This window comes from Salmo salar, chromosome 18 (assembly GCF_965601325.2).
Source record: "Salmo salar chromosome 18, fSalSal1, whole genome shotgun sequence".
In the NCBI taxonomy this organism is placed as follows: Eukaryota; Metazoa; Chordata; class Actinopteri; order Salmoniformes; family Salmonidae; genus Salmo; species Salmo salar.
Window position 1 is genome coordinate 6,367,054 of NC_138308.1, and position 14,017 is coordinate 6,381,070.

At 42.8% G+C, this 14,017-nt stretch overlaps 1 protein-coding gene across 2 annotated transcripts in view; it reads left to right on the plus strand.

Moving 5' to 3' along the window:
* The window catches only part of LOC106576864 (rho GTPase-activating protein 22), a 29,159-nt gene extending 15,142 nt beyond the window's left edge, over nucleotides 1–14,017 (plus strand). For both annotated transcript variants that reach the window (XM_045700663.2, XM_014154362.3), the window contains 7 exons: nucleotides 1,276–1,401; nucleotides 1,559–1,775; nucleotides 2,163–2,295; nucleotides 2,434–2,507; nucleotides 3,402–3,523; nucleotides 5,980–7,171; nucleotides 7,320–14,017. In XM_045700663.2, coding sequence (XP_045556619.1) covers nucleotides 1,276–1,401; nucleotides 1,559–1,775; nucleotides 2,163–2,295; nucleotides 2,434–2,507; nucleotides 3,402–3,523; nucleotides 5,980–7,171; nucleotides 7,320–7,536 — 2,081 coding nt within the window. In that variant the 3' untranslated portion in view covers nucleotides 7,537–14,017. The remainder of the gene's footprint in view (nucleotides 1–1,275; nucleotides 1,402–1,558; nucleotides 1,776–2,162; nucleotides 2,296–2,433; nucleotides 2,508–3,401; nucleotides 3,524–5,979; nucleotides 7,172–7,319) is intronic.

A 14,017-nucleotide genomic window follows, 5' to 3' on the forward strand; every position in this document is an offset into this window, starting at 1 on the left:
TGCTGTTCCGTAGGCATGCACCATGGTCTTGTAGTGGATGCAAGCTTTGACTGGAAGCCAGTGGGACTTGGGAAGGTTGAAAACCAGGCGGGCTGCAGTGTTCTGGATAAGTGGCAGAGGTCTGATGGCACAAGCGGGAAGCCCAGCCAACAGCGAGTTGCAGTAGTCCATACGGGAGAGAACAAGTGCCTGGATTAGGACCTGCACCGCTTCCTGTGTGAGGTAGGGTCATACTCTACAGATGTTGTAGAGCATGAACCTGCAGGAGCGGGTCACTGCTTTGATGTTTGCAGAGAACGACAGGGTGTTGTCCAGGGTCACACCAAGGTTATTTGCACTCTGAGCGGGTGACACTATGGAGAGGTCTTTGAGTGGCAGGCCTTCCCCGGGAGGAACAGCAGTTCCGTCTTGTCGAGTTTGAGCTTATAGTGGTGGGCCGACATCCAAGTTGAGATATCTGCCAAGCACGCAGAGATGCATGTCACCACCTGGGTGTCAGAAGGGGGGAAGGAGAAAAGTAGGTGAGTGCCATCCGCATAGCAATGATTGGAGAGACCATGTGAGGATATGACGGAGCCTAGTGACTTGGTGTGTAGAGAGAAGAAGAGAGGGCCTAGAATTGAGGCTGAGAGACACCAGTAGTGAGAGTACGTGGTGCAGACACAGATCCTCTCCACGTCAACTTGGTAGGAGTGGCCTGCCAGGTAGGATGCAATCCAAGAGTGTGCAGAGCCTGAGACGCCCAGCTCTGAGAGGATGGAGAGGAGGATCTGATGGTTCACAGTGTCACTGGCATAGTTGTACCACCAACATCTAGTGGTCTACTCAGAAAAATACAAAGATCAGCACCACTGTTAAAGGCTCTTTGTATGGCACATAAACACAGAGCATTGCATGATGACACTGACAATACCAATAACAACGTACTATGTAGATGGCATCAGTGCTAAAGACAAGCACTGTGCTCATGAAGACATCAACAGTGCACTCTGCATATAGTTACCAATGACAATGTACTACGCATACAGAATCAATTTCCACCTGCCATACTTGATGCTAGTGGTTCATGCGTTGTTTTTAAATCCCCTCAGAGACTGAAGAGTAAGTGTTTAAATGTACACTGTTGGCGTCATGTCGGTTGCTCACACAGGGTTTGTGTGTGTGTGTGTGTGTGTGTGTGTGTGTGTGTGTGTGTGTGTGTGTGTGTGTGTGTGTGTGTGTGTGTGTGTGTGTGTGTGTGTGTGTGTGTGTGTGTGTGTGTGTGTGTGTTTGCAGGAGGCAGTGGAGAGAAGGATCGTTCAGGTCTGAGTGAGTCTTTCCTGTTGATGGCTAAGTCTCAGAGTGACATGGAGGAATGGGTCAGAGCCATACGAAGAGCTATATGGGCCCCGCTAGGAGGAGGTAACACACACATGCTCATACACATACTCACACACAAATACACACAGAGACACACACGCACAGAAAACACACACAAACATGTAACGTCCTGTAAGAGCCAGCTGATTGTATGTGTGTGTGTGTGTGTGTTCTTGGAATCTGGGTGTCATTGCTCTAGGTATTTTTGGGCAGCATTTAGAGGAGACAATGCAGTGTGAGAGTGGGTGTGACAGCAGCAGCAAGCCTCTGGTGCCTCTGCTGGTGCAGCAGTGTGTGTGTTTTATACACCAGCACGGCCTAACGGAGGAGGGGCTGTTCAGAATGCCTGGACAAACCAATCACGTACGAGAGCTGCAAGACGCCTTTAACTGCGGGGAGAAACCACTGTTTGGCAGGTAGAAGTACTTCCCCTTTGCATCAACTTTTCCTTTACAGGTAACACAGAATAACACAATGTAAAACACAACCTATTGGGGGGCTCCTGAGTGGCGCAGCAGTCTAAGGCACTGCATCTCAGTGCTAGAGGTGTCACTACAGACCCTGGTTCGATTCCAGGCTGTATCACAACCGGCCATGATTGGGGATCTCAAAGAGCTGTGCACAATTGGCCCAGTGTTGTCCGGGTTAGGGTTTGGCCGGGGAAGGCAGTCATTATAAATAAGAATTTGTCCTTAACTTGACTTGCCTAGATAAATTAAGGTAAAATTTCAACGACAAAAAACACAACACAGACAGGTAGATGAGCTCTATTGTAAATCAGTCATAATTCTTATGTTTAACAGTAACACTGATGTCCACACGGTGGCGTCCCTGCTGAAGCTGTACCTAAGAGAGCTGCCAGAGCCTGTGGTGCCTTTCAACAAATACACAGAGTTCCTCTCCACTGCTCAGCTCCTGGCCAAGAACCAGGAGGAGGTGTGTGTGTGTGTGTGTGTGTGTGTGTGTGTGTGTGTGTGTGTGTGTGTGTGTGCGCACATGTGCCCCTTTTCAAAGTAGTAATGCTCTCATTCAAACCCTAATGAATAATGATATTGGGACTTTCTCTTTTTGAAGGGGATACTTGAGCTGGGCAGGCAGTTGAAGAGTCTTCCTCAGGTCAACTACAACCTCCTCAGATACATCTGCAGGTAAAAATATGCTCTACCAGACGGTTGAGTTGCCCATTAAAGGAATGCTATTAAGTCAAAGCTAGTGATAATGGGCAATAAAGACATATTTTTATGGGATTTTTTTTGTCTGTGCAAATATAATAAATAAAAAAATCCATATCATTATTTACTGTCTGCCTGTCATCTTCAATATGTTTCATAATATCATTCCGCACATGTCATTAAACTGTAAATGCATACATTTACATGCATTTGAATATTCCGATTTTGACACACAAATGTAGCATATTTTATTAATATTTCATATCCTTATATAACTAAGCTTATCTTCCATTATAAGTCAATTAAGCAGACATAATGTAAATTCATGTTTTTTTTTAATTTTATTTAAAAAGTATATTCAAATTCCAATACAGTTTACTCTAATTGGGCAGCTCAGTTTGCTGGTTGAGATGTTTGCCCTGTGTTATCTATCAAAGTTTAAGTCATGTAAAAAAAATTATTCATTTAGGGCCTATATATAGTGAAGCTAAATACACATATTTTGCAGAAGAATAATTTTTCTGATTTTTTTTTTCTTGTTGTGCCAGTTAAAGGGTTAAAGACATCATCTAACACTAGAAATAGATGTTTAATGGCATCAACAGGCAGCTGAGACAGCAGAATGAGGCAGCTCACACAGACTGTGGCAACAGCATGACTCACCACCACTTCTCATACTGTATCTGTCTCAGTTTGAATCATACTGAACATACAAGAGTTGAGATATTCAGACAATCTTGGAGGAAATAAAATGTTGCTTCAGGGGGCTATTTATATTTCTCCTCTGTGTTTTATTCTTACCAGCCTTAATTTGTGCATGCATATATGCGTGTGTGCTTGCATGTGTGCATGTGTGTATGTGCACTACAGATTCCTAGATGAGGTCCAGTCCCACTCAATTCAGAACAAGATGAGTGTTCAGAACCTGGCCACTGTGTTCGGACCCAACATCTTCCGACCCAAGATGGAGGACCCACAAATCATGATGGAGGGTAGATACCAGCACATTTTTCTCTGTGATGACACGTGCTATGAGCAAACTAACCATAACATTTTACATAGAGGGGATTTGTTCAAGTTGAAACTTGTATTTTACAATATCAGTGAGAAGGAGGCATTGTTTAACCAGAGTTTAAAGCCAATATATGTCATGTATTTCTCAGCCAACTAGCAGCCCGGCCACTTTTTTGCTTTAATCTGTGGGATGAGGCTGGAGAAAGGATTTTCATTGTCCGGTGTTAGAGTTTTTACTCAGTTTGTTCAGAACCTAACGGACAACTAGGAAAAGCTGAAACCAAGTTTATTCACCCACTGCGTCAAACAGCTGCAAAGACAAAGACATGTTTACACCAGCACATATATTTATACCCTCCTACTAGGAATATTCAACTCCTTGCACATCTAGACAGCCAATAAATACTTTGTTGCTAGTCAGGAACTTAACTGGTTCTTCTCAATGGTGTAGTCGTGGCCCTGCCTCATGCTAGAACCTTCGTGGGCATGGAAATATATGTGTGTGTGGGATAGGACTGTTCCTTCTCACGTCATCTGACCTGACCTCGGGCCGAATTCCTTGCTCCTCTCTAATCCACGGCTGTCCTAATTTATCAGTGACTGAAACCCTATGCCTCCCTCCTCAGGAGCCATGAGATTGAACAATATCATGTTTTGACAGAATGTAAATTTTCTGCACTCCCCCTTCCTCATGCAGTAACTTTCCATACACCTAGTTCTTATTCCCCCTCCATTGACCCCAACATATACATTCCTTAAACATGTAAAGTAATCAATACGTTCTAGTATGGAAACATGAAAAAATATATACTTCAAGCTAGAATCCCACAATGGAAAAGGGGTACATACAAATACTCTAAATAACTACACTGCTCAAAAAAATTAAGGGAACACTAAAATAACACATCCATGATCTGAATGAATGAAATAATCTTATTAAATACTTTTTTCTTTACATAGTTGAATGTGCACACAACAAAATCACACAAAAATAATCAATGGAAATCCAATTTATCAACCCATGGAGGTCTGGATTTGGAGTCACACTCAAAATTAAAGTGGAAAACCACACTACAGGCTGATCCAACTTTGATGTAATGTCCTTAAAACAAGTCAAAATGAGGCTCAGTAGTGTGTGTGGCCTCCACGTGCCTGTATGACCTCCCTACAATGCCTGGGCATGCTCCTGATGAGGTGGCGGATGGTCTCCTGAGGGATCTCCTCCCAGACCTCGACTAAAGCATCCGCCAACTCCTGGACAGTCTGTGGTGCAACGTGGCGTTGGTGGATGGAGCGAGACATGATGTCCCAGATGTGCTCAATTGGATTCAGGTCTGGGGAACGGGCGGGCCAGTCCATAGCATCAATGCCTTCCTCTTGCAGGAACTGCTGACACACTCCAGCCACATGAGGTCTAGCATTGTCTTGCATTAGGAGGAACCCAGGGCCAACCGCACCAGCATATGGTCTCACAAGGGGTCTGAGGATCTCATCTCGGTACCTAATGGCAGTCAGGCTACCTCTGGCGAGCACATGGAGGGCTGTGCGGCCCCCCAAAGAAATGCCACCCCACACCATGACTGACCCACCGCCATTCCGGTCATGCTGGAGGATGTTGCAGGCAGCAGAACGTTCTCCACGGCATCTCCAGACTCTGTCACGTCTGTCACATGTGCTCAGTGTGAACCTGCTTTCATCTGTGAAGAGCACAGGGCGCCAGTGGCTGATTTGCCAATCTTGGTGTTCTCTGGCAAATGCCAAACGTCCTGCACGGTGTTGGGCTGTAAGCACAACCCCCACCTGTGGACGTTGGGCCCTCATACCACCCTCATGGAGTCTGTTTCTGACCGTTTGAGCAGACACATACACATTTGTGGCCTGCTGGAGGTCATTTTGCAGGGCTCTGGCAGTGCTCCGCCTGCTCCTCCTTGCAGAAAGGCAGAAGTAGCGGTCCTGCTGCTGGGTTGGCCTGTCTCCTGGTAGCGCCTCCATGCTCTGGACACTACGCTGACAGACACAGCAAACCTTCTTGCCACAGCTCGCATTGATGTGCCGTCCTGGATGAGCTGCACTACCTGAGCCACTTGTGTGGGTTGTAGACTCCGTCTCATGCTACCACTAGAGTGAAAGCACCGCCAGCATTCAAAAGTGACTAAAACATCAGCCAGGAAGCATAGGAACTGAGAAGTGGTCTGTGGTCCCCACCTGCAGAACCACTCCTTTATTGGGGGTGTCTTGCTAATTGCCTATAATTTCCACCTGTTGTCCATTTCATTTGCACAACAGCATGTGAAATTTATTGTCGATCAGTGTTCCTTTCTAAGTGGACAGTTTGATTTCACAGAAGTGTGATTGACTTGGAGTTACATTATGTTGTTTAAGTGTTCCCTTTATTTTTTTGAGCAGTGTATTTGCTTTTTATTGCACCCTGCAGGTAGTTCCCAGGTGCAGCACCTGATGACTGTACTGATCAGTGAACACTCTCGTCTGTACCAGGGGCAGGCAGAGACTCCCAGGGAGGACCAATCTGCCCCTCCTCCAACCTCCTATCCCCGGGTCCACCCGATTCAGCGCTGCAGGGTGGAATGGAACTCACAGGAGGAAATCCTGCCCCCCAACCCCGCCAAGGACTATCCATCCCTGGGACAGACCCCTAACACCCTAAGTCAGGAACCACTTCAACCCCTCCCAACCTCCACAGTGTACTCTCTTGACACTGACCACCCTGGATTAACCCCCAAGGAAAGAACAGAGGGGGATTCTGAGGGAATGAATGGTGGAAGAATAGAAGAAAAGACAGAGAGAAAGCGTGACGGAAAGAGCGAAATAAAACTCTCGGGTGGTCGTGGCGCAGAACCCGGTCCCAGTAAGCAGTCCAAAAGCCAGTCTTCATGGAGGTCCTCTTTGAAGGGCAGGTCCGGGTCAGGAGGGGTAAGGGGGAAGTTGGGGGGGTCAGCAGTTGATGTGTCCACAGTCACTGGAGGCCACTGGCTGATGAATGGACTGACGTCCTTCCGGAGTCACCGACGGACCGCTTCGACCGGCGAACGACTCAAAGAGTCCTCGCTTTGCCTGAAAGAGACACATATAGATTCTCTGCTAGACTCATATACTGAGTCCTCTTTGTTGCTAAAAGACTCTTCACACTCCCAAAGAAGCACGCTAAAAGACTCATCTCCTTTACATATAGACTCCTCCTGTTCTACTATAGTCTCCTCCTATCCCAATATAAAGCCCTCCCTATCTGTCAGAAACTCCCCCCATTCCAACAGGCTCTCGACCTATGACAACGTTAATGTCACTCCCTGCAGTCTGAGCTTGCCCATTGGCAGCCCCTCCCCCTGGACCTCTTGTGAGATCCCGTTGGCTAAATCTACAGAAAGTGAGCACAGCACACAGATTTCTGGTTTAGGGTCAGGGCAGGCTGTGGCGGGGTCCTCGATGGCTGGGGGCAGTAGCTCTCCTCTAGAGCTGTGTGTGAGCAGCTCTGGCTGGACTGAGGGTGACCCTGGGGATGACATCCCAGGTCAGAGGTCAGGGGTCAATGATGGTCTGTTCAGCCTGGTGACGGAGTTGAAGGAGGAGCTGAGGAGACAGAGGATCAGCTATGAGACACGCATACACAAGTAAGAACTAGCTTGTGTTCTTGTTGATATGGCAATGTTATGTTGTGGTGTTTGTGTATATGTGAGTGTGTGCACATACATGCATGTGTGCACATCCACGCGTGTGTGTCTGCAGTACTCTCTAGCCTCTCTCTCTTTATGTTCTCAGATTAGAGGATTCGTGTTCAGGTCTTCGTCTCCAGTCAGGTCGTTTAGAAGAGGATCTAGGCCAGGAGAAGAAGAGGTTATTCATGATGGAGATCCGACTGGGGAACTCGGAACGCGCAAGGCAAGAGGCTGAAACTCGGAATGTTCTCCTGCAGAAAGAGATGGAAGAGTTATTTGCTACACTGGGGAACCTGACCACTGGCACAGATACCAGCTAGACCTGAGCAGACAGCGTTAGCCTACCGAGCAAAAGTCTACCCGCTGGGCACAAACTGGATGACTCACTGTTGTTTCAACATAATACGTCAACGTATAGCGACATGGAATTTATGTGGAAAATACATTAGATTTGAAAAAAGTAACGAACGTAAAATGTTGTTTTGAGGGTGACATTTCAAACACAGGATTATGTCATCATGGTAACCAAATTTCAACATAGACAAACCTTGTATAAAATATGTTGAACTTGTACCTTTAAGAAAACATCAGATCTTCAACCTTATATCCACAATGAAAAAAATAACTATAGGGTGGGCAGCACCTCCTACTGGATAATTTACCCTTTGGTCTACGATCCAGGGTTTTAACCAAACCTAGCCCTGCGTAACTATGATATTTGTCACTGACTATCACCAATGTGCTATTGCGAGAATGATTGTTGAGAGCTCTCCACCTATTCCATATACTGGAATTATAGCCAGACTCAATCAGTGGCACAGATGGAACTATCCAAGCAGACACATCTCCTTCAAATGTTGATATTTGGTTGTGTTGACAAACAGACACAATTCAATGTCACTTTTGAAATACTATAAATAGCCAATAAACTTGTCGACAAATTATATGTTGGATTCACTTCTCCAACACAACCAAAAATAAAAGTTAAAGAATGGGATTAAGCCAGTGGCTCAGATGCAAACTATCCAAGAAGTAGATAATCTCCTAACCCAATTCAATATGGGCCTGATTCAGACTTAGGAAAGGCGTACATTTCCTACGCACGCCTTTCCTACACACTTCTCAGTAGTTCCTATTCAGACTTACCTTATGCAGGTGCGTAACGGGCTTGTGGTTCCCTTGCACACTCAGAATAAATGTAATTCAACTGCTGAAAATCCTCCCACTTGCTAGCTAACAGATTTTATTGTGGAGTTTTTATTGAATAGGGTTTTCAGTACATTACTCCTTTAAATTAGGTGTACCTTTAATTAGAATTTTCTCAACAGACTCACTAGAATATACAGTTCCTATTCAGAGCCCTTGGCTTTTTCCACATTTTGTTACGTTACAGCCTTATTCTAAAATTGTAACGCCTGTCGTTAGAATTAGACCAAGGTGCAGCGGAGGATGTGTATTCATTATTAAAGATTTTAATGAACATAAACACTCTATACAAAACACGAAAAGAAACGACAGCAAACAGTCCTGTCTGGTCCAAAATGAACACAACAGAAAACAATCACCCACAAAACCCAAAGGAAAAACAGGCTACTTGTGTGTGACGCCCAATCAGCAACAACGAACTACAGCTGTGCCTGATTGGGAGCCACACACGGCCAATCCAAAGAAACCAGCCAACATAGAAAAATGAACATAGAACGCCCACCCAATGTAACACCCTGGCCTAACCAAAATAAAGAACAAAAAAACCCTCTCTATGGCCAGGGCGTTACAAAAATTGATTAAATTGTTTTTTCCCCTCATCTGTCTACACACAACATCCCATAATGACAAGGCAAAAACCGTTTTTTTGTGCAAATTTATATATAAAAAAAGGAAATATCACTTTTACATAAGTATTCAGACATTTAGTCAGTACTTTGTTGAAGCACCTTCTGCAGAAATTACAGCATCAATTATTATTCGGTATGATGCTACAAACTTGGCACACCTGTATTTGGGGATATGTTTCTACAACTGGATGGGGAGAGTCACTGCACAGCTATTTTCAGGTCTCTCCAGAGATGTTTGATCGGGTTCAAGTCCGGGCTCTGGCTGGGTCACTCAGGGACATTCAGAGACTTGTCCAGAAGACCCTCCTGTATTGTCTTTAATGTGTGCTTAGGCTCTGAGGTCCTGAGCGCTCTGGAGCAGGTTTTCATCAAGGATCTCTCTGTACTTTGCTCTGTTCATCTTCCCCTCGATCCTGACTAGTCTCCCAGACACTTCCGCTGAAAAACATCCCCACAGCACGATGCTGCCACCCCCATGGGATGGTGCCAGGTTTTCTCCAGACATGACGCTTGGCATTCAGGCCAGAGTTCAATCTTGGTTTCATCAGACCAGATAATCTTGTTTATCCTGTTGAGGACAGACGTTCCGCTAGAGGAACCCCGTTCCGCCAGTGGGACCCCTAGCCAACAGCCAATGGAATAGCAGGGCGCGAAATACAAAACAACAAAAATACCATAATTCAAATTTTCTCAAACAATCAACTATTTTACACCATTTTAAAGATAAGACTCTCGTTAATCCAACCACATTGTCCGATTTCAAAAGGCTTTACAGCGAAAGCGTAACATTAGATTATGTTAGGACATCAACTTGACAAGAAAACCACACAGTCATTTTCCAAGCAAAAAAAACAGAAATACAGCTAAAATGAATCACTAACCTTTGACGATCTTCATCAGATGACACTCCCAGGACTCAATGTTAAACAATACATGTATGTTTTGTTCGATAAAGTTCATATTTATATCCAAAAACCCAATTTTTACATTGGCGCGTGATGTTCAGAAAATATATTGCCTCCCAAAACCTCAGGTGAATGAACACATCAATTTACAAAAATACTCATCATAAACATTGATAAACTTTACAACAGTTATTGAAAGAATTATAGATACACTTCTTAATGCAACCGCTGTGTCAGATTTCAAAATTGCTTTACGGCGAAAGCACATTTTTCAATATTCTGAGTACAGTGCTCAGCCATCAAAGCAAGCTATACAGTTACCCGCCAAGTTCTGGAGTCAACTAAACTCAGAAAAAGTATTATAAATCTTCCCTTACCTTTGCTGATCTTTGTTGGAATGCACTCCCAGGACTCCCACTTCCACAACAAATGTTATTTTTGTTCGATAAACTCCATATTTATGTCCAAAAGCGTAAAACCAGAGACAAAAAGTCAAAATGTTCCATTACCGTTCGTAGAAACATGTCAAACGATGTTTATAATCAATCCTTAGGGTCTTTTTTATCATAAAACGTTGATAATATTCCAACTGGACAATAGCGTATTCATTACAAAGGAAAAAGAAGGAGCAGCGCGCCAGCGTGCTCGCGCAGTAAACAACTCATTGGTCCCAGGCAGTCCACTGATTGACTGAGCTCCTATTCTCTGCCCAGTAATAGTAGAAGGATGAAACAAGTTTCTAAAGGCTGTTGACAGCCAATGGAAGCCTTGGGAAGTGTAATATGACCCCACAGACACTGTAGTTTCGATAGGGATTAGAAAGAAAAACTACAAGCCTCAGATTTCCCACTTCCTGGTTGGATCTTTCTCAGGTTTTTGCCTGCCATATGAGTTCTGTTATACTCACAGACATCATTCAAACAGTTTAAGAAACTTCAGAGTGTTTTCTATCTAAATCTACTAATAATATGCACATATTTGACTCTGGGCCCGAGTAGCAGGCAGTTTACTCTGGGCACGCTTTTCATCCAAATGTGAAAATACTGCCCCCTATCCCGAACAGGTTATCTTGGTCTGACAGTCTTTAGGTGCCTTTTGGCAAACTCCATGCAGGCTGTCATGCCTTTTAATGAGGAGTGGCTATCATCTGGCCACTCTACCATGAAGGCCTGATTGGTGGAGTGCTGCAGAGATGGTTGTCCTTATGGAATGTTCTCCCATCTCCACAGAAGAACTCTAGAGCTCTGTCAGAGTGACCATCGCGTTCTTGGTCACCTCCCTGACCAAGGCCCTTCTCCCCCGATTGCTCAGTTTGGCTGGGGGGCCAGCTCTAGGAAGAGTCTTGGTGGTTCCAAACTTCGTCCATTTAAGGATGATGGAGGCCACTGTGTTCTTGGGGACCTTCAATGCTTCAGACATTTTTTGGTACCCTTCCCCAGATCTGTGTCTCGACACAATCCTGTCTCTGAGCTCTACAGACAATTCCTTCGACCTCATGGCTTGATTTTTGCTCTGACATACACTGTCAACTCTGGGACTGTATATAGACAGGTGTGTGCCTTTCCAAATCATGTCCAATCAGTTGAATTTACCACAGGTGGACTCCAATCAAGTTGTAGAAATATCTCAAGGATGATCAATGGAAACAGGATGCACCTAAGTTCAATTTCAAGTCTCATAGCAAAGGGTCTGATTACTTATGTAAATAAGGTATTTCTGCTTTTTATATTTTATAAATGTGCAAAAATGTTTTTTTTAACTGTTTTCGCTTTGTCGTTATGGGTTATTGTGTGTAGATTGCTGAGGATTCTTTTTTTGCATTTAGAATAAGGCTGAAACTTAACACAATGTGGAAAAAGTTAAGAGGTCTGAATACTTTGCGAAGGCACATATGTCTCATTTTCAGCATCTATTGGTATATTTAAAAATGCTCTGATCTTGTATTATTTAGGGTTAGGAAAGTATTTATGAATAATAAAAAAAAAACTGGTTTGTAGAACCTTTACGTGCAAAATAATGGTGAATAAAACAATAGAAAATATTCCCATGTGAAAACCTCTCACATGTAAACATTTTAATTGGTAGATTCATGTGAAAAACTTTTACATGTGATTGTTTTTCACGTGAACTTGCAATTCCACATGTGAAAGGGAGAATTTAATGTGAAAGTTTTTCATATTTGAAACTGCAAATTAGATTTATTTTACATGTGATTTGTTTGCAATTTGCAATTCCACATTGAAAGTGAAAATCTAATTTGCAGTTTTATGTAGAAAACTCCACATTTACTCCAATGTTTGTAAACAAAGTAAATGTAAACAAACCATATATAACCTAAAAACATGCTTTAAACTATAATATTGATATCATGGATGGTCAGTTCTTGCAGCCATAGTGTAGTCTATGGATTTGAGAGCAGTTGCATTTCTCCAGCCCCAGGCCTTACATTTTTTGCGAACCTGTGGTAGGGATCACACTTAGTTCATGTTTACATTAAGGATTGCCGCTTTAAACACCTTTAATAGATTAGTAGTGTTATTATATGGTGCAATCCTCTAGTGGTTGAGTTACTTTTGTGCCATTAGTATCAAGCAAAACTTCTGAAGTCGAGAACAAAATTGTTATTGTTGCAAACAAAAATAATGATATTGAAAGCAAAACAAAATATTGAAAGGAAAACATTTTTAATGCGAGAGCAATAAATTGTAAATCGATGCAAAAAATGTGTTTTCAGTTAAACATTTTTTGATAACGCAATTAAATAAAACATCTCCCTCTTTCCTGCAATTTTCCCCATCTTTGATTGTTAACCTGGCCTTTTTTCCAGTTGCAAGTTTTAGCACATTTATTCCAGCAACATAGCACCCTGCATCACACTTCTGGTTTGCTACTGAAGCTAAGTAGGGTTGGTCCTGTTTGGTCCCTGGATGTAGCTGGAAGTGGTGTCCGAAAACCAAGTCAGACTCGTGAACATTTCACATGTTAAACAAATAAATAAAAGTTATATGTGATTTGTTCATGTGTGTCTGAAAACCAAGCTTTTTTCACATGCTTTTTTCATGTTTTGTTTTAAGGGTTGGAAGGTGAGAAAAGTGTACAATAGGGGTTAAACAGTAGTCCTATAAATATACCCTAATAATCCTCACTAATCATGGAACTGTGATAACGTTCTTGTAACACCAGGTGAAAGTTTTTTGCACCCTAAAAGAAACATTGTAGAAATCATCCACACAACTGGACAGTTTTTGTATTTTGCAAACCTATCTTTTGTGATGTCCTTACAATGTTCTCACCAGCCATATAGAAAACTCCCTGAGCCACAGAAAGACTAAATTACTGCAACGCACAGCCCCCACAAACACCTTGAAAACTACTCGTTCCCATTGGCTTGTACTATCTATGACAGCCTCAGCAGTTCGCTACCAAAAGCTGGCAGACATGTTTACATTTTGTTCGTTTTATCAGTGTCATTTAGATGGAAAACGTGAGCTAAATACTGTAGCTCTATAACTAGCTAACGTTAGCATAGAGGTAGTAATCTAGCTCTTCGCTTACCCAGTTCACTTCCATGGCAGTGATTAAAAAGTGCAAAAATAGCGAATAACGTTCTGTTTCCGTGCGCTTAACTCAGGTCAGAATTCCCCCCACTGTAATACAGTGTAGCCTAAAGTTAAGTCTATTTTATAAACTAATGTAAAATTAAACCTTAAAATGTGACCCACCATCACTTTTCTGTCTTATGTTCTAAAATTTGAAATGGTGTTTTTTTACATTGGATAAAAGTACAGACTCTGAGATTTAAAATGGCATATCAAATACAGTAGCTGGAGGAAACATGGGGAAGTAATGATGCTTTAAAAGTTGATACATTTATAATCCCATTTAGGAGAAAAAAATAATTAAAAAATGTTGCTGTGATTTTCACACTTGCTCTACATTAATCCTTGGGTAACATATATACAGAAAGGCATACTTTCACCTAAATGCACTCTCTGAACATTATCACATTAATAAACATAAAATCGCTTATTGTTGTATAATAAAGAACCTTTCACATTGAA